Here is a 23,692-nt window from a genome sequence, read left to right as displayed (position 1 = left end):
AGAGTAATCTAGAAATACAATGGTCCATTAGGAAGCTTCATGAAACACTTGTGGGGAAGCTGTTGCGTTGCATCCAAGTGACAAATACTGTCCATAACCTCATGGCCTAAGGAATAAGAGCATGCAAACTTTGCAAATTACATTTTATTGTATTAAACCAAGCCATACCAGGATTGCTCACCCAAGATATCAAAGCATTCTAAACAGCACAGAAACGCTCACCAACAGACACCTCAAGTGCCTTCCACTCATATGCTACGCTTCTGCAATTTCATGTTCTGTTGCGGAGATAATACGTTTAACGTTGCTATGTCCTGCAGAAACTGCAATGGATTTTGTGATTTAATATCCTGGGACAAATGTGATAGGCTTAGTAACATCATATCCTGCTACTGATGTCATATCTTGCTGCAGCTGTGATAGGATCAGCAGCATCATAGCCTACTGCAGCCTTGACAAGATCAGCAGTGTCTTATTCCACGGTATATGTGACAAGTACAGCAGTGTTGTACTATAGTAGCAGTGTCACCAAAGTCATGCAACATATACCTGAAGAATTTTTTTCCTGCTGGATAGGAATGGATAACTACACCCTCAGAGGCTAAGCAGAGTGTGTTTAAGAGACTGCTTAATATGCTTTATAGTTTAAACTGTGTTTGGAAAGTGCATGTAACACTCATTTTTTGCTAGAAAAAGTGATTTAAGTGAGCGAAAAGCAGTATTTTCAGTGGCTTTAGATTTTGATTTGGGACTTGCTTGCTGACACAAACAGGACATGAAAAGTGTGGATTCAGCCTGTCTGTATCAAAGGAGATTCTGACTTCAGAGGCAGCTTTCCCTGCCCCCTCGCCATCAGCCTGTGCTTACCTGATTGGCCATTCTAGACAACCCTGAGCCCTCCTCCTTCCACACCTGCAACCCCTTAAGGTCTATGTAGGGAACCCCAAGACAGCCACTTCGTCTTGTAGCCCAGCCTCTCTGTGCTCTAAACATCCCAGTGAACAAGCAACAGCAAAGGTGCCAAGAATATAGACTTTTACTGTGTATTCCTGATACTTTAAAACTGCAGTTTTTTCTATCCATGACGGCTTAAATTGAAATCTTGGATTCTGTGCAATCTGCATTTTTAGACCTATTCAATCCAACTAATAACGTTCACCACTCTAATTAATTTCATATTTCCCTATTACTAATTCCCCACTAGTCTATTTTCGATTCCGGAGTACTGCGCTACCCGCCGAAAAGCGGTTAAACACCCCTTCAGGGGTAGAAAGAGTTATTTAAATGCAAACCCTTCCCTCTTCTATCTGATCACTATCCTTTTTCAATCCAAATAAACTCACCCGCCGCTCAAACTAATTTCATATCTCCCTATACTAATTCACTACTAAACCTCTCCAGGTTACGGAATAGTATGCTACTCGTTAAAAAAGCACTTTGACGCCTCAGAAGGGGTATTAAGCACTATATAAGAAGGCAATTACAAATAGCATATGCTCTGTGCAAATATCACACTACACACGATTTATTAATGCCGACCAGAAGATTATTAGCCATCTCTCTCTAATAATTCACATTATTTCTCCCGTTTCACAGACTTCAGCACACACACTTAAACAAAACCAGCATTGGAAATGCAATAGGGCTCGCATTAGGAAAGTTTGAGCTATTGGTGTTATAAATGAATTATTTTTATTTATGTGTTTTTTTTAAAATAGCTAAATTAATAGCTTTATCATTTACAATGCCAATAGTTATAACTTTCGCAAATGTGACACCTATAGCATATGCAATGCAACATGTTTTGTATTTACATGACTTAGATGTATTGATATTACAAATAACAATGGCTTTTAATTTTTTTTAAATAATTAATACTTAATTTATTTAATTTGTAACGGCAATAGCTTAAACTTTTGTAAATAACATTTGTGAAGATTATGTTCAGTGTTTTTTATTGTGACGAAAATCCAAGACCAGAAGTGAAATATTAACATCTTTTTGTGATTTGTAATAAAGCGTGAAAGCTTGAAAAATTGAAAGAACATATTTGAACCAGTGATGCTGTGGTTGCGCTGAGTGGTGTGTGCATCGGTGTAGCTGTTTGGTGGGTGCATTGGTGGAGCATCGGTGGAGCTGTATGGTGGGTGCCACGGCGGAGCTGTTTGGTGGGTGCCATGGCGGAGCGGTGTGGTGGGTGCCACGGCGGAGCTGTGTGGTGGGTGCATTGGTGGAGCTTAGTTGGAGCATCGGCAGAGCTGTGTGGTGGGTGCCTCGGCGGGGCTGTGTGGTGGGTGCCTCGGTGGAGCTGTGTGGTGGGTGCATCGGTGGAGCTGTGTCGGTGGAGCTGTGTGGTGGCTGCATCGCTGGAGCTGTGTGATGGGTGCATCGCTGGAGCTGTGTAGGTGGAGCTGTGTGGTGGGTGCATCAGTGGAGCTGTGTGGTGGGTGCATCGGTGGAGCTGTGTAGGTGGAGCTGTGTGGTGGGTGCATCGGTGGAGCTGTGTCGGAGCTGTGTGGTGGGTGCATCGGTGGAGTTGGGTGGAGGGTGCATCGGTGGAGCTGTGTAGGTGGAGCTGTGTGGTGGGTGCATCGCTGGAGCTGTGTAGGTGGAGCTGTGTGGTGGGTGCATCGGTGGAGCTGTATGGTGGGTGCATCGGTGGAGCTGTGTGGTGGGTGCATCTGTGGAGCTGTGTGGTGGGGGCATGTGTGGTGGGTGCATCGGTGGAGGTGTGTGGTGGGTGCATCGGTGGAGGTGTGTGGTGGGTGCATCGGTGGAGGTGTGTGGTGGGTGGTGGGTGCATCGGTGGAGCTGTGTGGTGGGTGCATCGGTGGAGCTGTGTGGTGGGTGCATCGGTGGAGCTGTGTGGTGGGTGCAGCTGTGGAGCTGTGTGGTGGGTGCAGCTGTGGAGGTGTGTAGTGGGTGCATCTGTGGAGCTGTGTAGTGGGTGCCTCGGTGGAGCTGTGTGGTGGGTGCCTCGGTGGAGCTGTGTGGTGGGTGCCTCGGTGGAGCTGTGTGGTGGGTGCCTCGGTGGAGCTGTGTGGTGGGTGCCTCGGTGGAGCTGTGTGGTGGGTGCCTCGGTGGAGCTGTGTGGTGGGTGCCTCGGTGGAGCTGTGTGGTGGGTGCCTCGGTGGAGCTGTGTGGTGGTTGCATCAGTGGAGCTGTGTGGTGGTTGCATCAGTGGAGCTGTGTGGTGGTTGCATCGGTGGAGCTGTGTGGTGGTTGCATCGGATCGGTGGAGCTGTGTGGTGGTTGCATCGGTGGAGCTGTGTGGTGGTTGCATCGGTGGAGCTGTGTGGTGGTTGCATCGGTGGAGCTGTGTGGTGGTTGCATCGGTGGAGCTGTGTGGTGGTTGCATCGGTGGAGCTGTGTAGGTGGAGCTGTGTGGTGGGTGCATCGGTTGAGCTGTGTCGGTGGAGCTGTGTGGTGGGTGCATCAGTGAAGCTGTGTGGTGGGTGCCTCGGTGGAGCTGTGTAGGTGAAGCTGTGTGGTGGGTGCATCGGTGGAGCTGTGTCGGTGGAGCTGTGTGGTGGGTGCATCGGTGGAGTTGGGTGGTGGGTGCATCGGTGGAGCTGTGTCGGAGGATGTGTGTGGTCCTGCATCGGTGGAGCTGTGTGGTGGCTGAATCGGTGGAGCTGTGTGGTGGCTGCATCAGTGGAGCTGTGTGGTGGCTGCATCGGTGGAGCTGTGTGGTGGCTGCATCGGTGGAGCTGTGTGGTGGCTGCATCGGTGGAGCTGTGTGGTGGCTGCATCGGTGGAGCTGTGTGGTGGCTGCATCGGTGGAGCTGTGTGGTGGCTGCATCGGTGGAGCTGTGTGGTGGCTGCATCGGTGGAGCTGTGTGGTGGCTGCATCGGTGGAGCTGTGTGGTGGCTGCATCGGTGGAGCTGTGTGGTGGCTGCATCGGTGGAGCTGTGTGGTGGCTGCATCGGTGGAGCTGTGTGGTGGCTGCATCGGTGGAGCTGTGTGGTGGCTGCATCGGTGGAGCTGTGTGGTGGGTGCATCGGTGGAGCTGTGTGGTGGCTGCATCGCTGGAGCTGTGTAGGTGGAGCTGTGTGGTGGGTGCCTCGGCGGAGCTGTGTGGTGGGTGCCTCGGCGGAGCTGTGTGGTGGGTGCATCGGCGGAGCTGTGTGGTGGGTGCATCGGCGGAGCTGTGTGGTGGGTGCATCGGTGGAGCTGTGTCGGTGGAGCTGTGTCGGTGGAGCTGTGTGGTGGCTGCATCGCTGGAGCAGTGTGATGGGTGCATCGCTGGAGCTGTGTAGGTGGAGCTGTGTGGTGGGTGTATCGGTGGAGCTGTGTCGGTGGAGCTGTGTGGTGGGTGCATCGGTGGAGCTGTGCCGGAGGAGCTGTGTGGTGGGTGCATCGGTGGAGTTGGGTGGAGGGTGCATCGGTGGAGCTGTGTAGGTGGAGCTGTGTGGTGGGTGCATCGCTGGAGCTGTGTAGGTGGAGCTGTGTGGTGGGTGCATCGGTGGAGCTGTATGGTGGGTGCATCGGTGGAGCTGTATGGTGGGTGCATCGGTGGAGCTGTGTAGGTGGAGCTGTGTGGAGGGTGCATCGGTGGAGCTGTGTGGTGGATGCATCGTTGGAGCTGTGTGGTGGGTGCATCGGTGGAGCTGTGTGGTGGGTGCATCGGTGGAGCTGTGTGGTGGGTGCATCGGTGGAGCTGTGTGGTGGGTGCATCGGTGGAGCTGTGTGGTGGGGGCATGTGTGGTGGGGGCATGTGTGGTGGGGGCATCGGTGGAGGTGTGTGGTGGGTGCATCGGTGGAGGTGTGTTGTGGGTGCATCGGTGGAGGTGTGTGGTGGGTGCATCGGTGGAGGTGTGTGGTGGGTGCATCGGTGGAGCTGTGTGGTGGGTGCATCGGTGGAGCTGTGTGGTGGGTGCATCGGTGGAGCTGTGTGGTGGGTGCATCGGTGGAGCTGTGTGGTGGGTGCAGCTGTGGAGCTGTGTGGTGGGTGCAGCTGTGGAGCTGTGTGGTGGGTGCAGCTGTGGAGCTGTGTGGTGGGTGCATCGGTAGAGCTGTGTAGTGGGTGCCTCGGTAGAGCTGTGTGGTGGGTGCCTCGGTGGAGCTGTGTGGTGGGTGGAGCTGTGTGGTGGGTGCAGCTGTGGAGCTGTGTGGTGGGTGCATCGGTAGAGCTGTGTGGTGGGTGCCTCAGTGGAGCTGTGTGGTGGGTGCCTCAGTGGAGCTGTGTGGTGGGTGCCTCGGTGGAGCTGTGTGGTGGGTGCCTCGGTGGAGCTGTGTGGTGGGTGCCTCGGTGGAGCTGTGTGGTGGGTGCCTCGGTGGAGCTGTGTGGTGGTTGCCTCGGTGGAGCTGTGTGGTGGTTGCATCGGTGGAGCTGTGTGGTGGGTGCCTCGGTGGAGCTGTGTGGTGGTTGCATCGGTGGAGCTGTGTGGTGGTTGCATCGGTGGAGCTGTGTGGTGGTTGCATCGGTGGAGCTGTGTGGTGGTTGCATCGGTGGAGCTGTGTGGTGGTTGCATCGGTGGAGCTGTGTGGTGGTTGCATCGGTGGAGCTGTGTGGTGGTTGCATCGGTGGAGCTGTATAGGTAGATCTGTGTGGTGGGTGCATCGGTGGAGTTGGGTGGTGGGTGCATCGGTGGAGCTGTGTAGGTGGAGCTGTGTGGTGGGTGCATCGGTGGAGCTGTGTCGGTGGAGCTGTGAGGTGGGTGCATCAGTGAAGCTGTGTGGTGGGTGCCTCGGTGGAGCTGTGTAGGTGAAGCTGTGTGGTGGGTGCATCGGTGGAGCTGTGTCGGTGGAGCTGTGTGGTGGGTGCATCGGTGGAGTTGGGTGGTGGGTGCATCGGTGGAGCTGTGTCGGAGGAGCTGTGTGGTGGCTGCATCGGTGGAGCTGTGTGGTGGCTGCATCGGTGGAGCTGTGTGGTGGGTGCATCGGTGGAGCTGTGTCGATGGAGCTGTGTGGTGGCTGCATCGCTGGAGCTGTGTGATGGGTGCATCGCTGCAGCTGTGTAGGTGGAGCTGTGTGGTGGGTGCATCGGTGGAGCTGTGTGGTGGGTGCATCGGTGGAGCTGTGTGGTGGGTGCATCGGTGGAGCTGTGTGGTGGGTGCATCGGTGGAGCTGTGTGGTGGGTGCATCGGTGGAGCTGTGTCGGTGGAGCTGTGTGGTGGGTGCATCGGTGGAGCTGTGTCGGTGGAGCTGTTTGGTGGGTGCATCAGTGGAGCTGTGTGGTGGGTGCATCGGTGGAGCTGTGTCGGTGGAGCTGTATGGTGGGTGCATCGGTGGAGCTGTGTCGGTGGAGCTGTGTGGTGGGTGCATCAGTGGAGCTGTGTGGTGGGTGCATCGGTGGAGCTGTGTAGGTGGAGCTGTGTGGTGGGTGCATCGGTGGAGCTGTGTGGTGGATGCATCGGTGGAGCTGTGTGGTGGGTGCATCGGTGGAGCTGTGTGGTGGGTGCATCGGTGGAGCTGTGTGGTGGGTGCATCGGTGGAGCTGTGTGGTGGGTGCATCGGTGGAGCTGTGTGGTGGGTGCATCGGTGGAGCTGTGTGGTGGGTGCATCGGTGGTGCTCTGTCGGTGGAGCTGTGTGGTGGCTGCATCGCTGTAGCTGTGTAGGTGGAGCTGTGTGGTAGGTGCATCGGTGGAGCTGTGTGGTGGGTGCATCGGTGGAGCTGTGTGGTGGGTGCATCGGTGGAGCTGTGTCGGTGAAGCTGTGTGGTGGGTGCATCAGTGGAGCTGTGTGGTGGGTGCGTCGGTGGAGCTGTGTCGGTGGAGCTGTGTGGTGGGTGCATCGGTGGAGAAGGGTGGTGGGTGCATCGGTGGAGCGGTGTCGGTGGAGCTGTGTGGTGGGTGCATCAGTGGAGCTGTGTGGTGGGTGCATCGGTGGAGCTGTGTAGGTGGAGCTGTGTGGTGGGTGCGTCGGTGGAGCTGTGTCGGTGGAGCTGTGTGGTGGGTGCGTCGGTGGAGCTGTGTCGGTGGAGCTGTGTGGTGGGTGCATCAGTGGAGCTGTGTGGTGGGTGCGTCGGTGGAGCTGTGTGGTGGGTGCATCGGTGGAGAAGGGTGGTGGGTGCATCGGTGGAGCTGTGTCGGTGGAGCTGTGTGGTGGGTGCATCAGTGGAGCTGTGTGGTGGGTGCATCGGTGGAGCTGTGTAGGTGGAGCTGTGTGGTGGGTGCGTCGGTGGAGCTGTGTGGTGGGTGCATCGGTGGAGTTGGGTGGTGGGTGCGTCGGTGGAGCTGTGTGGTGGATGCGTCGGTGGAGCTGTGTGGTGGATGCGTCGGTGGAGCTGTGTGGTGGATGCATCGGTGGAGCTGTGTGGTGGGTGCATCGGTGGAGCTGTGTGGTGGGTGCATCGGCGGAGCTGTGTGGTGGGTGCCTCGGCGGAGCTGTGTGGTGGGTGCCTCGGCGGAGCTGTGTGGTGGGTGCCTCGGCGGAGCTGTGTGGTGGGTGCCTCGGCGGAGCTGTATGGTGGGTGCATCGGTGGAGCTGTGTCGGTGGAGCTGTGTGGTGGCTGCATCGCTGGAGCTGTGTGATGGGTGCATCGCTGCAGCTGTGTAGGTGGAGCTGTGTGGTGGGTGCATCGGTGGAGCTGTGTGGTGGGTGCATCAGTGGAGCTGTGTGGTGGGTGCATCAGTGGAGCTGTGTGGTGGGTGCATCAGTGGAGCTGTGTGGTGGGTGCATCGGTGGAGCTGTGTGGTGGGTGCATCGGTGGAGCTGTGTGGTGGGTGCATCGGTGGAGCTGTGTGGTGGGTGCATCGGTGGAGCTGTATAGGTGGAGCTGTGTGGTGGGTGCATCGGTGGAGCTGTGTGGTGGGTGCATCAGTGGAGCTGTGTGGTGGGTGCATCGGTGGAGCTGTATAGGTGGAGCTGTGTGGTGGGTGCATCGGTGGAGCTGTGAGGTGGGTGCATCGGTGGAGCTGTGTCGGTGGAGCTGTGTGGTGGGTGCATCAGTGGAGCTGTGTGGTGGGTGCATCGGTGGAGCTGTGTGGTGGGTGCGTCGGTGGAGCTGTGTGGTGGGTGCATCGGTGGAGTTGGGTGGTGGGTGCGTCGGTGGAGCTGTGTGGTGGATGCATCGGTGGAGCTGTGTCGTGGGTGCATCGGTGGAGCTGTGTGGTGGGTGCCTCGGTGGAGCTGTGTGGTGGGTGCCTCGGTGGAGCTGTGTGGTGGGTGCCTCGGTGGAGCTGTGTGGTGGGTGCCTCGGTGGAGCTGTGTGGTGGGTGCTTCGGTGGAGCTGTGCGGTGGGTGCCTCGGTAGAGCTGTGTGGTGGTTGCATCGGTGGAGCTGTGTGGTGGTTGCATCAGTGGATCTGTGTGGTGGGTGCATCGGTGGAGCTGTGTGGTGGGTTCATCGGTGGAGCTGTGTGGTGGGTTCATCGGTGGAGCTGTGTGGTGGGTGCATCGGTGGAGCTGTGTGGTGGGTGCATCGGTGGAGCTGTGTAGGTGGAGTTGGGTGGTGGGTGCATCGGTGGAGCTGTGTCGGTGGAGCTGTGTGGTGGGTGCATCAGTGGAGCTTTGTGGTGGCTGCCTCGGTGGAGCTGTGTGGTGGGTGCCTTGGTGGAGCTGTGTAGGTGAAGCTGTGTGGTGGGAGCCTTAACGGAAATTACAACTCTCAAAACAAAAAATCTATCCTTTAACGATGCTGGATAAATTATGACAAGTGCTTGCTACTGTTCCAACAGATACATGCAGAAAAATATGTAGTACGTTATTCTGGAAGGAAAACTAAATCACAGAAATGAAAAGAGTACGAACCGTAAATGAGAGAGGTTTGTTTGTTAACATCTGCATTGGGAGAAGGTTTTGTTAAACCTGTCGGTGTTTAATTAATACCGAAGCTACACTATATTTTAAGGAATGACAAATTTTAACGGTCTGCTTAGAAAATGATAAGTAGCAGGGCAAAATAAATCGCAACAATGTGTGCAGAAAGGAAAGAAAATATATATGAATGTTGTCTGGGCACGGCAACAGCACATGGCAACATAACTGCGCCTTAGCTAGCTACTACACAGTGCACTCAGTACTTAAACCAAAACTCCGAAAAGCCCTCTTAAGAAGCATGGAATTCGTGGACCTAAGTTATTGAGGCACATTTTTGGGGGAGATGTGTTCCCAAAAGACGGCACACTGATTCACTCAAAAAATGGTTTTACTGACAGAGCGGCATTTATCTTTACAGAAAAGGATACGGCATGCATTCCATGTTTCTTTTCAAGCAGAGCATAAACAGTTGTTGCAGCAAGGGGCGGGAAGATTAGGAGACGAAACTGAAAATACGGCCAGCAGGCAGTGAATAATTAGGAGGTGACAAATGACCTGGGACGGCTGCCTTTTGATGTGGTAATGCGAGGCAGGCAGGCAGATGGCTGGTGGCATTGTGCACGCGCTTTTTAGGGCTTGCGCAATGACCTAAAAAGCACATGCACTCAAAGGAATCGCCAGTGGAATCGCCAGTGGTGGTTAAACACTGGATAAGCCCCTATAGAGCTTCCAGCTGTGTGCATGCGCACAGCAGGCGAGCCCTAAAAATGCTTTAAGGTTGAGGCAGCAATCCAGAATAAATTCTCAGAATAAGCATGTATTCTGCCTTTAACACACACCGCAAGACATTTCCTTCCAAAGGTCCGATGACAAAGAATAAAAAAACTTTAAACATAAGGTTGACACTGGTCATACATACAGGAAATGGATGTACGTTTGGCAGGAGAACAGAGATCAATAAAACTAATGAAATCTGATGGTTTTGGTTTAAGAAGGAGATCAGTCATGGAAGGAGCATCAGCTGATGGTAATTTTAAAATGTTCTGGAAGTAAACTGTATAACGTGGGGTAAGTAAAAGAATCATTCACGCTGCGTTTTTAAAGTAGAACGAAGGAATGGACGAGAAGAGAGAGGGAATGCTCTAAATGTCATCAGAATAGAAAAACATTAATGAGAAATATCCACACAATAACCATCCAAAACATTCAAAAGTAGAAATACTGTAGACAACCTTGACAAATATTGCATTTTTGTTGCATATCCTGCATGGTTCGAAATGAAGATTTGCTACTTAAAGGATATTGGCATTGATATCAAACGTGATGAATCCCAGGTCACTTTGTTCTCGTGGTCCAGTAAAATCTTCAACATTTTTCCTGAAAGAGATAGGTAAAATTTAAAATCTGCAACTGTGCTTTCCTATAATGGCCGCTAAAACAGTTGCACATAAGGATTAAGAGGTGATCAGATACAATCTGTCCTCCTGCATTGGAAATGGCACAGCGCATTAACTTTGCAATTTCAAGTGACTGGCTCGCAAAAGTAAGACTAAAGATTAGTACCAAGAACCAGACACCATCATCTTCAAACAACACCTTGGTAGACTCCACTGCAAGGAAACTTGGGACAAGAGATAATAGTTGAGTAAACCCTACAACGGAAGCAAAAGGGACTCAGAAAAGTTTACACAGAATAGACTGCACTTGGAGGATTTTCTCTAGCCCATCTAACACTTCAAACCTCATCCACTAGTTACTAGTAAAACAGTCACAACAGAACGCTTCACCATAAGGATATTCAAAAGGAAAAAAAATGTGCATTGGCTCTTCATATAATGAATGCAACACACACTGCAACTATGATAGTTCGGTAATGAGCTGACTAATTCCTTCACCGAAATCCATTGCTACGCTGAAAGACTGGGAAAGCTAGCAGAGATTGGGAAAGCTGGAGGGTCACTGATCTGTCCAACTCCAGCAAAGGACATTTAGCAATTCGAGACAACCCGGGTTTGGGAAGTCAAAATGCCTATCAATCCGGTGAGCAACAGGATGCTGAAACTTCCAAATACAGATATAGATAGTTGAATTTAGCCCTGTAACTGCTTCAAACGTCATCCTTCTCTCATGCTGTTTTTGCTCCACAATAAAACAAGCGATTTTTTAAATGTCAACTGCGATATTACCAATGATTCCACAAATCGGTTATTGACCCATACTAGGTATTGCCAGTTCAGCTAGCCCAGTAGGACTACACTAACCTTATTCAACAACGTGCATATTCAAAGATCTGTTAAAGCTGGAAATTCGAGCGATACATTAATAACTCATAAGCAAAAACAGAGAGCCCGTTCAAGCTAGAGTTTAATGTAAACTTTCTGATCACTTCAATTAAAACATGGCGCTTTAGTTAAATTGGTACATAAATTTGTATTAAAAGATTTTATGGGGTATTAAGTAATGTTGTTTAAAAACGTAAGTCTTTGCTACGCAGTATGTGCCTGCCTTCAGTGACCTTACGGGAAGTGTTTGCCAAAACTATGTCTGGAAAAAAAATGTGTTGCTTTAATTTAGCACTGAATCAAAGGAGAGAGGGAGGACTAGGTAAGCTAGTCTGAATCCCCGCTTTTATATATCAAAAATCAAGAAAGACTAGCTAGGTTTTTTACAGGTAAGACTCAATGGAGTACGTATGTCAAGGGAAACCAGTAGGTTTTTAGGTCTCGCCTGTCGATGCGCATGCGCATCGAGCAAGCGAGACTATTGCGAGTTATCCACTCTTTATCCACTGCAAGGAATCGTGGCGATTCCTTGCAGTGCCCGTGACTTTTAAGGTCAATGCGCATGCGCATTGAGCTTATGCGCATGCGCATTGACCTTAAAAGCGCGTGCGCGTCCGTCTTTGTTTACCCACTCCGCCCCCTCCCGCCGTGTCGCATTTCTCCTCCCCCTCCCCTCTCTTCCTTCCGTCGGCTCCCCTTTTTCCACTCCCCTCCCCGGCCCCCCCCTTCACCACATCCAGATTGGCCCCTTGCTACCACATCACACCCCTCGCGACCGGCTCCCCGCTCCGCCCCCTCCCGCCGTGTCGCATTTCTCCTCCCCCTCCCCTCTCTTCCTTCCGTCGGCTCCCCTTTTTCACCTCCAGCGAAGCCCGCAGTGCCCCCCACCTCTCTCCCACCTCCAGCAAAGCCCGCAGTGCTGCCACCTCCCTCCCACCTCTAGCGAAGCCCGCAGTGCCCCTTCACCTCCCTCCCATCTCCAGCTAACCCACAGTGCCCCCCCCACCTCTCTCCCACCTCCAGCGAAGCCCGCAAGTGCCCTCCCCTCCTCCAGCCATGCCCTTCCACCTCTAGCGATGCTCGCAGTGCCCCCCACCTCCCTCCCACCTCCAGCGAAGCCCGCAGTGCCCTCCCCACCTCCAGCCATGCCCTCCCACCTCTAGAGTTGCCCGCAGTGCCCCCCACCTCTCTCCCACCTCCAGCGAAGCCCGCAGTGCCCCCCACCTCCCTCCCACCTCCAGCCATGCCCTCCCACCTCTAGTGATGCCTGAAGTGCCACCCCACGTTCCTCCCACCCCCAGCGAAGCCCGCAGTGCCCCCCCACCTCCCTCCCACCTCTAGCCATGCCCTCCTACCGCCAGCGAAGCCCGCAGTGCCCCTTCACCTCCCTCCCATCTCCAGCTAACCCACAGTGCCCCCCCCACCTCTCTCCCACCTCCAGCGAAGCCCGCAAGTGCCCTCCCCTCCTCCAGCCATGCCCTTCCACCTCTAGCGATGCTCGCAGTGCCCCCCACCTCCCTCCCACCTCCAGCGAAGCCCGCAGTGCCCTCCCCACCTCCAGCCATGCCCTCCCACCTCTAGAGTTGCCCGCAGTGCCCCCCACCTCTCTCCCACCTCCAGCGAAGCCCGCAGTGCCCCCCACCTCCCTCCCACCTCCAGCCATGCCCTCCCACCTCTAGTGATGCCTGCAGTGCCACCCCACGTTCCTCCCACCCCCAGCGAAGCCCGCAGTGCCCCCCCACCTCCCTCCCACCTCTAGCCATGCCCTCCTACCGCCAGCGAAGCCCGCAGTGGCCCCACCTCCCTCGCACCTCCAGCCATGCCCTCCCACCTCAAGCGATGCCGGCAGAGCACCCCCACCTCGCTTCCACCTCCAGCCATGCCCTCCCACCTCTAGCGATGCCCGTAGTGCCCTCCCACCTCACTCCCGCATGGGCCCTTTGGTACTCCTAATGCCCACTCGCCCACCAAGTGCTCTTTCAGAAATTTGCAGAGGGCAGGGTCGTGTGCACTAGTGACACAGGAATATAGTCACACGAGTGCTCAAAAGCGCACAACTACTACAAAAGTTCCATATATATATAAAAAATAGTGCGTTCGAAAGTAGTTTGCTTAGTGGCTTCAACACTCGTTGCTGACATCTGGTGTGGACGGGTTGAATCGTGTAAGGGCCGACTCTGCCTTTTATCCTTCTACGGTTGATAAATTGACATTGGTAGGCAATTACAGCGCGTTGACATCCCAAGGTCTGCAGTATTCTGGAGTTTGTGAAGACGAAAGGTATGAGATTGTACAGTGGAATGCTGAACAGTTTAATGAATTTTTGAGCACCAAGATCTGTATAGGGGTTATATATATAGCCTCTTTGATCATTCTGTGTTTTATTGGGAAATGCGAAGAATATATTTGAAATGTGGCTCTGATTTAAAACTGCCGAGTCCTTACAACGTGAGAGCAAAGGCTGAGTTTCAAATTATAATATCAATAACTCGTCTTTTATATAACACTTCATACCACATTCCTAACGTGTCTAAGCGCTGTTACTGTTACTTAATTAAATGATACTTGTGCACTAGTGACATGGGAATGAAAAGACACGTGAGTGCTCAAAAGTGCACAACTACAATGAAAGTTATATATATAAAAAATAGTGTGTTTCAAAGTAGTTTGCTTAAGTCCCGGGAGGTGGAAACAGCAGGCAGCTGCCATGATTTGTTTCCTTGTGGGAAACATTCCTTCAGCAATCAGTTTACCAGTCCGGCAGGAAGGACTTTGATTACTATCTGTGTCACCATCTTTTGTTAATCTAGGAGCAGGAGCCCCAACCTAAACATTGATTGCTTTTCACCACATGCTTGCTGACACACTTAACACTTTCTCCATGCCGTCTGCACTTTCACTTTCATTTGATTTGCAATGATGGCCGCTGCACACACCATTCTCGGAACGTTGCCCTTGAGCAATGGCAGCCGCTTTTCGATTTTATTTTCTGCGTGCCTTCACTTATGTTTCGCAATGCCCTGCTTTCCTGACACAATGTGATCCGGGCTTTAGGCTTATATTCATTCACAAGGGGGGAGTTGTCCCCAGTTTTCCACTTAGTCAAATACATTTTGAGCGTTTCTTAAGATCGCTCAGGGACATGTAACTGACAACTGTCTCGGGGCTCCGTGTGAAGTAATTAGCTTCAGCTCCAGGAACATGGACACAAAGCTAAGGATCTACTTTGAAGGTATTTTATTTTTGGTACATATAAAGTACACGACTTCAAGAACACCTGTGAAGCCTGGGTTTCCCAGAGAGCAGAACCGGTTCCTCAATTGCATTGCCGAGTTGTGAATCACATTCATATTAAATGATAAGGGTGTAAGCGGAAGTCATACCAGGGTTAATCAATAACAAAAATACACCTAAATATGTTATGACCATTTCCATTAAAATCACTCATACTAAACAAAACGAAATTCACCATGCATACCAAAACAAATATGTTCTATCTATCTATCTATCTATCTATCTATCGCCCTCACTCTATCGCCCTCACTATATGTATCTATTTATCGCCCTCACTCTGTCTGTCTATCTATCGCCCTCCCTCTATCTATCGCCCTCCCTCTATCTATCGCCCTAACTCTATCTGTCTGTCTATCTATCGCCCTAACTCTATCGATTGCCCTCACTCTATCTATCTGTCTATCCATCTATCGCCCTCCCTCTATCCATCTATCGCCCTCCCTCTATCTATCGCCCTCACTCTATCGATTGCCCTTACTCTATCTATCTGTCTATCTATCTATCGCCCTCACTCTATGTATCTATCGCCCTCACTCTATGTATCTATCGCCCTCACTCTATCTATCTATCGCTCTATCTATCGCCCTATCGCTCTATCTATCGCTCTATCTATCGCTCTATCTATCTATCTATCTATCTATCGCTCTATCTATCGCTCTATCTATCTCTATCTATCGCCCTCACTCTATGTATCTATCTATCGCCCTCACTCTATGTATCTATCTATCGCCCTCACTCTATGTATCTATCTATCGCCCTCACTCTATGTATCTATCTAGCGCCCTCACTCTATGTATCTATCTATCGCACTCACTCTTTGGCCCTCACTCTATCTATCGCCCTCACTATATGTATCTATTTATCGCCCTCACTCTATCGATTGCACCCTCAACCCCTCACCTACCCTCACCCTCAACCCCTCACCCTCACCCTCACTCACCCTCAACACCTCACTCGCCCTCACCCTCACTCACCCTCAACACCTCAACCTCAACCCCTCACCCTCACTCACCCTCACCCACCCTCACTCACCCTCACTCTCACTCAACCCCTCACCCTCACCCACCCTCAACCCCTCACCCTAACTCACCCTAACTCACACTCACCCTAAATCACACTCACCCTCACTCACCCTCACTCACCCTCACCCTCACTCACCCTCACTCACCCTCACTCTGACTCACCCTCAACCCCTCACTCACCCTCACCCTCACTCACCCTCACTCTCACTCACCCTCACTCTCACTCACCCTCACACAGTGCAATAGGTCTCGGAGCATTTGAGTTAGAGCTTTTACAATTGTTTATGGCTTTTTTTTATTTGTAATTCTTTAGCATTGGCTACAGGAAACAAAAATGCTAAAGATTTACAAAAAAAACCATAAACAATTCTAAAAGCACTAACTCTAATGCTGCGAGACCTATTGCATTTCCAATGCTTGTTTTGAAAGCCCTCACCCACCAACCTAGTTGGTGGCATGCTTCATCATCGGGCCCACCACAGTGGCACCTAACGTGCCCCGGGTGTGCTTCGACGCCAGATTACTGCGGAGCTGGTATAATTACTGAGTGTGCAGTGTGGTGAGTGTGAAGGTGAAGATTAAAAAGCCATACAAAAATCCCAGCACCCGAGGGTAAAAAATATTTTAATAAAACTGGGTATCTGTTGGCACATTAAAAGGCAGACGGACACGGTGGAGTATGGATTATGACCTCCAGTGTCCTGTGTGGTCTACATGTTTCAGCCTGGCCTTTCTTAATTTGAAACAGGCTTTCCTCAGGACCAAGTGAGTATGTGTGGGGTTATAAAGTTAATTTACAGTGAGTGTTTTAGATTTTATGTGTGGCACGCACTAAGGTGCTATATGGGTGAGAAGGGGATTCCCTCTCGCTTTGACAGTATTTTGCTGTTCAAAGCCTCCTTGGGTCGCCTGGCAGAGAAAAAGACCGAAACTCTCGATCTGGTTCCTCCTTGGACCTGTCGTCCTTCTGCGGCGCCCGGTTGTGCTTTAATTTAGTACATTCAGAGCAGTTATGACAGCCATTTAGTCAAGGTAGACATACATTTCATAAACGGATATAAAGTCTAAAACCACACACGGACCAATACAAGTCTGTGAAATGCAGTCAGATTAAATGAAAACCAGAATAAACACGCATTGTAGGAAGCCGGCTCCTTATTTAGTATATCAAAACAAGATATACTGTGCAAAGAGTCCAGGGTCCAGGGGTTCCCCAACAAGTAGATAGGGTTTGCTCTAGCAATCCCAAGGTGCTCTTTTAGGGAGTAGTGTGGTCAAGCAGCCTTAGGCTTATCAGAGAGGAGCGTTAGACATTTGCACATACACATACTAGTCAATAAATGATGCACACAACTCAAGGAGATCCACACCAATTTATAAAAATAACACGTCACCTTTAAATATGTTTAGGCACCAGAATCAATACAATCAGGTAAGTACGTTTTTCAAGAGAAATACTTTTGCCTTTAAAGTCAGCACTACGTTTTTCAGAAACTCCAATGTTATCCGATGAAAGGAAAAACAAATACGGGATACAAGTTCTTTCAACAACTTACAAGACCAATCTCCGGGACTTGAGGTGCTTGGGCAAAGGTCGAAGGCAGCACCAGCATTTCACATCCAGCAGCTGGTTGCAGTGGTGACAGTGTCAGGTGCCCTATGCTAGTCAGTGTGGGTTGGTCTTACCCAACAGATGCTGCAGTATTGGACTGGAAGGCCTGGTGGGCTAAACCAACACAACGGTTCAAGTCTTGATATGCTAGGGTGCATCAATGGTCCTCTTCTCCTCGGGCCAGGCAGTCGGGTGCAGAGGGTCTTTGAGGTGTTGGTTTTTCTCATAAGGAAGCACTCACAGTTGAGGGGGGCCTACACACTGAGGCGGCTTTGGAGAGTTAACGAGGGGGAAGCCACCATGGACTCTGTCTCTGGAGGCTGAGTACCACTGTGACATCGTTGGCCCACTTCGACTCGGGGACTCTGGTACTGTGGTGGTTTGCTGTGTCGGGATTGAGCAGTTTTGCAGTCTCACAGCTCGGTCTTTGGTATCTGTAAAATACAGGGAAATGGCTCTGCTGTTCCATAGGGGTTTCTCAGTCTTTGGAGAACTGCTGGCAGTCCTACCAGGCATTTGGGGGATCATCAGCTTGCAGGGCGAGATGACTTTGGCACAACTGTCGAGAATAGGCAATCAGGCAAGGGCTGGTGCCAAGTCAGTTGCTTCTTATGCAATTCTTGCTTTCACGGCTCTTCGGCCTATCTTCTTTTGGTCAGCAAGATATGATTCTCTGGTGCTGGGTGTGAGAAGTTAGCCTGGCATATGATGTCCACTAGTTCTAATGGGCACCTTGCACCAGTCTAATCGACCCTTATTGATAGAGGTTGTAAAGTCAACTTTATAGACAGCTATCCTAGTGGTAGCATGGACCAGCAGTCATCAGGCTAAGACTTCAGAGAGCGTATTAAGCAAGTTGTTTACCAATTATAATCTCTTGAGTACCAAATGAAAGGACACCACACATGTTATATATCAAATATATATGTATTTATTCTAAACACAACCCCTCTGCACTCTTTATGAGGTCAGAGGTAAAAGTACAATACAAGTTACTCAATTACTATACGATAAGTTGCACAGTGTACGTTCTGCTCTAGGGGCCTCACAAATCATATACTAAAATAGTGGTAGAAGAACCACGAGAGAATTAGAAAGCAGGCCTGGGGCCTGTGGAATCACTGGGGCTACTCTAAACAACCAAAGGTTAGGAAGTAGGAGGCCCACGGGCGACGCGTGCAGTGTCTAAACACAGCCGCGGGTTACCATTGACTTTCTATGGGAAACAAAGAAGTAACAAATATACAATTTAAGGACACTTCCGGGTGGACTATGATGGAACCCTTTTAAACTAGGAGACTCCGAGAGTCAAGACCCACGGGAGCACTGGAGTACTCGCGTTACCTCACCCAGGGAAGCCGGGTGCATAGGTGTCTTTTCGTGAAGGGTTTCGTCGTCGTTTTCAATGGAGAGCTGCAAAGAAGTTCTGTAGATGACCAGAGGAAAAGTGTCCGGGTGGAACGAAGATCTGTAGAACCTGAAAGCAGAAGGGACAGAGTCTGGGTAACTTGCCAGTGACCAGGGCGGAGATAGGAAGATGCCACCAAATGTCGGGTTATTTCAGGTGAAGATGTGAAGTTTGTCTCTTCAGCCATGAGGACCAGGAGGCATCGGCGACGACCAGGAGCTGGATTCGAGCTGTCCCACGAAGGATCTAGTACAAGCCTTGGCAAACGCAACCCACGCAGGATGTCGAGATTGGCTTCGGAGCAGACCAGCAACGTCTGAGGAACTTCTCCTTTGTAGAGAAGTTGGAGCAAGCCAGGAGCAACCAGAAAAGCAAGTTAGATGTAAAGGAAAGTCTTCGGGGGCTCACTAGCCAACGGACTAAGAACCGCGAAGACGCGTTGAGCTGAAATGCAAAAGCGGGGGCCCACGGGCCTCGTGGAGTGGGGGCCTCTGAGCTTCGGTGCAAATGGTGCTCCGGTCTGGGGCTTCAAGCACCCCAATGCACTACTTCGAGTTACCTCGTGAAGTGAGGGCAGCTTCCAAAATGCAGGATGTCCAGTAGTTCTGGTCCCACGTCTCTCGTGTCCGCCACGGGTCTCAGCTTTGCTGTGAGCGAAGATCGGGGTCAGTCCATGTACTGTATCGCAGATTCTTCGGGATCCGGCGAGAGCCTCGAAAATGCACACCGGCAAAGTTGCTGTTGGTGCCTGTTTGAACAGGGTGGTCACTCCTTGACCACAAGGCAAATGTCTTCCATCTTCCAGTCGAAATGGAATGTCGAAGGTCCAGGATTTATGTTTCAGAGTTTCGTCCAGGGTAATCTAAAGTCCTAGTGACTGGGCTCCTATACTTATACTAAGTTTAGGGGCTGGACTACCCTAAAGGTCCCTCCTATGGGTGGACCTGGAAAGTGGGTGGTTACACCCCTTTCCCTTTGTCCAGTTTCACGCCAGAGCAGGGGCAGAGTGCCCTAGCAACCGGTTTGAACTGGGAAATGCATGGAGCACCTTGTGTGCCCCAGGCAGTGTCTGGAAAGCATTCACTGAATGCAGCCCTCCCTGCACCAATACACTAAAGCCTGTCTGGGGAGGTGCTGGCACCTCCCTGGACAGAAAACCTATTGTCCAGGACTCCCCTGCCGGAGTTTCGTCCAGCAACAGGAGGTCAGACTTGTGTCTGTGGAAGCAGCATCCATTTTGTGATGCCGAGGCTCTGTTTAACTTTAACCGGGTAAACCCGTAACTACATGTCTTCTCCCTCTAGAAGGGTGGAATGCTACCCCCGCCGCCAGGACTGGTGGGGGAGGTAGTATTTCCAAAGTGTTTGACACCTTACACGACATGTTTTGATAAAGCCAAACCAAAGTTAGCATTAACCGCGAGGATTATAATGCACTTAAGAGTATATGGTATAGCTATATCATAGAACAGATGTAAGGAGGTGGTTCCGGAAGCTGCAGAAGGGTTCAGCTCATGCTAGGGCACCCTCTCACATAAAACCAAGCACTCTGCCTCCAGGATTGTTAAGGCCTGCCACAGGAATGACTTATAGGTGCATATGTGTCTATATGTATATATAGATATAGGTATACTATATCTAAGTAAGGGGTGATTACACCACCATACCCAGGCTGTGTGAACAGACCTGTGGTGTCAGTTTGGAAGGCAAACCAGGGGTGGCACAATACATGCTGCAGCCTAAGGTGCACCTAAGCCCTGGGTACCTATGGTACACTATACAGCGGCTCACAAGGGTAACCCAGTAACCAATCTGGTATGTACCTAAAGTACATGGTATCAATTTAGAGAGATAACAGGACTGTGGGCCTGACTAGCAGGTCCACAGCCACACTAAAGTCGAAAAACCAGAGAATCACAGCAAAAAGTGGGGGTAACCATAGGAATCAGACCCTACTCTCCTACACTGGGGACTCCTGTAAATACAGCATTTTTAGGGTGTTAGGAGAATGTAGGATAGTAGCCAATGGGCTATACACCCTTGGGATCACTACGACCCCTATATGACCACTTCGTGGGGGAGGACATCATAACCCTGTCCCGGAATTTCTGATTTTGCTATCACCAAGATGGCACCTTTAAATAGTCACATCCACTTCAAGTAGCCCACCATAGGTGTGGCATTAGCCTGAGGGCGGACATGCCTGTTCAACTAGCCAATTTCCCCACCCGTCATTATGCCAAGTGGCTCTGGAAAAAAGTGGTCAGCTATTTCTCCAGGGAAAGAAACCAGATTTGCATACGAAAGGCGGTAGGCCCTTTGAAGCTCCCTTGCCTAAGAATACTAATCTGCAGGTCATCCTTTTGGAGGATGTGTACCATACCCCCTGCCTGAAAAGGCTTGGTTTATGGCCCCCAGAGAGCAAAGGCACTCGCCCTTTGGGGGTCAGAAACTCATCTCTGGTGGCAAGTTGGTTAGAACCAGTCAGTCAGAAGATGCTCTTTGTGTTGCTGTATTACTAAATACAACACTGGCATCAGTGCAGGTTTATTATTAAAAGATGTTTGATACCAGAAATCTCTATTTTCAGTGAAGCCATCGTGTAGCTGGGAAATGCCTATACATTTACAAACTAATTTTCTCGAGTGTCCAGTACATTCTTTCAAAATGGCTTCCCTTATCACTTGTACTGACAGCAATGATACTGACAAGTACAGGAGCATATCTGCTCACACAGTTATCCCATCACATGTAGTATAGTAGACCTGCCTAATGTGGTAAGGCCTGTAGTATGGGTGACTTATTTACACTACATGCAGTGTGGGCAGGGCACACAGGCTGTGTGCCATGTTGTGTTTTCACTTTTGTGTGCACAAAGACACGCGGCCTGCAGTGGCAGTTTGCATGAGCTTGGTGTGGGGGCCCTTACAGGGCACATTTTGTGATGCCGCCCATAGGGATCCTCTTTAGTGCCTTAGGTACTATTTACTAGGGACTTTCAGAAGGTACTAAATGTATTGCCAATTGGGGGAAATAACTGTACAGTTTTGGAAAAGAGCTCTAGCACTTGGGGGCCTGGTTAGCAGGAACCCAGTGCACTTTCAGTAGAAATCAAAACCCAACCAGGCAAAAAGTGGGGGTGACCATGTCGAAAAAGGAACTTTCCTACACGCATCGAAACACAAATCACATTTGCTTAAGTATAGTGAAAAAGTTTTACCAAGCTTCACTAACACATACAGTATAGGCAATGCAAGCTTTTCCAGTACAAAAACTTGCACCTTATATAGTGGCAATTGCATACATTTCCACGCTCACAAACCAAGTCTAGCAGGGTATAAGAGCAGGTCAAGCTTCCCTCACATAAACACAACAGACAGAGCACAGAGTGCGCAACAGTTCCAGATTGCCTCCTAAACGCAGAGAGAGATGGGAATATGTGGCCACGTGGGCTGAGTGCATGGATTTTGTTTTTATATTAGTAGGCAGAGATGTATAGATGAGAAGTTAACTTCCTACTTTTGCTCACCAACTAGGAGAAACTCATGCTTCAAAGCTTAGGTTAAATTGTGGTGTAATGGAGTAAGAGGTGACGGAAGATAATGTTTTGGCTGCATTATCTAGAACAGCTTGAGTTCGTGATTCAGGCATCGAATCGGGACCCACACTGGCAATGCATAATTCAATGTAACTGCACAAAAAAGACGAACATGCAAGAGGGTGCATTGCGAGCCATCATGGAAGACACGATAGCAAAGTATAATTAAAAGGCAAGGAGTGAGTCTGAAGGGATTCCCTGCACACAGCAATTAGTTTGAGAAAACAAGACACGTATGGACTGCTTTTGGAAAGACCAGGGTATTAACAAGCGACTTGCCAAAAAAGGTCTCCTGATGGTCTTATTATAGTATTCACCCAGGTTCAAGTGTTTATTTATTAGGTGTGTTAATATGATAACAGTAATGTTTGTAAGACACTGGGCTCACTATACATCAGGAGTACAGCTGAAGGCAAGAAAATGTAGTCTCCGGATGGTTCAGATTCTGACTGGTGTGCGCAGCACAGTGAAATGAACAAACCTGTCTGTAAATGTTTTCTTTTTTCTGTACTTCCTGCTGTTATGGCTATATTAGCCGAAATAAAGTTGAAACAAACAAATCTGATCAATTTGATGTGGTGTAACAGTTCACTATGATATAGTTTATTGCATTTACGACTGAGCGTCTTCATAATGTTGTAAGATGACGATTGGCTATCAATGATCTATATGAATTAGAAATACATTTCATTCCATATGTTAAAGATGGGAACTGAAGAGCTTAATGGTCGCGACTCGCATAAAATAAAAAAAGATTACCCCTAAGTCCTGCAAAAAAGGTCAGCAAGTACAGACAAAAAGCTACTCAAACAAAATTAAACGAAATGCAAGATTTGGTAATAAAAAACATTTTAAATCCCATGTTAGACACAGGTTGGATAGATACACGCTCGAATAGCACAGCGGTCGGGTCTAAACAGATTGTGGCGGAGGGAGGAGCTGGGTGTCGTGCCTCTAGCCGATTGGCTGTATTGCAGGAAATCAATTTCCCGAAAGAGGACAAGCATTATTCGAAACAATGCACAGTGATGTTAAAGTCCGCATGTACGAGGTCGAAAAAAAAAGACAGGCGACAAGAAGACAGGGTAGAGATCGCCTCTTTTAGCTGTCAATGCTTTCAGTTTATGCCGATGAGCTTGTGTAAGAAGTTTAATGTGACTGTAACGAATGTAAGCAAGGGGAGAGTGGTGATGCTTGTGCATGAGATGATTAGGGCTTAATAGCTGGCTACCCTTTACTCCAGGATGCTCCTAAGCAATGATACTTACAGCATGACCCGGGATACGTGGATGTCCACCGGTACGACCCTCTCCTTAAAAGCAGTAGTGATGAAGCAGCCAAAGGTGAGGGCGGCCATGACGCTCAGGGAGAAAGCGAAGAGAGAGTTGGCTCGGGACAGTGCAGTATTCATGGTGGCAGCGGGAAGAGAGGGTAAGACTGCAATCCAAATGCTTAAAACGCGGTGCGAGTCGTCAGCTCCCCCGATGCACCGCACGCATGCGCGCTACAAACATCAACTTGTCTTTAGGAACTGAGAAACACTAGACCGTGCTAGTCGTAGAAATGACCCATTTGATTGGCGATCATCTTAGGTTGTAGGCTAATTGATCAACTTCCGGGGCAAGGGGTAACATGCTACCTCTCAGAGGCTGATTGTCGCCCTACTGTTTCCGCGTACAACTCGATCTGCGTTTGCGCCGTGCTACCGTGACGATCATGTATTATGTTTCGGGCTGTTAAAAGTAATGTCGCTGTATTTTTTATTTTTTATTT

At 50.3% G+C, this 23,692-nt stretch overlaps 1 protein-coding gene across 1 annotated transcript in view; it reads right to left on the bottom strand.

The window, feature by feature from the left end:
- Window positions 1-23,448, bottom strand: part of SPCS3 (signal peptidase complex subunit 3) — a 63,332-nt gene extending 39,884 nt beyond the window's left edge. The window contains exons 1-2 of the mRNA XM_086962459.1: window positions 23,188-23,448; window positions 10,008-10,081 (exon numbers count right to left, since the gene is read on the bottom strand). Coding sequence (XP_086818585.1) covers window positions 10,008-10,081; window positions 23,188-23,330 — 217 coding nt within the window. The 5' untranslated portion in view covers window positions 23,331-23,448. The remainder of the gene's footprint in view (window positions 1-10,007; window positions 10,082-23,187) is intronic.
- Window positions 23,449-23,692: the final 244 nt, after the last annotated feature.

Source organism: Lissotriton vulgaris, chromosome 3_1, assembly GCF_964263255.1.
Source record: "Lissotriton vulgaris chromosome 3_1, aLisVul1.2, whole genome shotgun sequence".
In the NCBI taxonomy this organism is placed as follows: domain Eukaryota; kingdom Metazoa; phylum Chordata; class Amphibia; order Caudata; family Salamandridae; genus Lissotriton; species Lissotriton vulgaris.
Note: the sequence above shows the minus strand (reverse complement) of the source record. Positions and strands in the feature narration are given on the sequence as shown.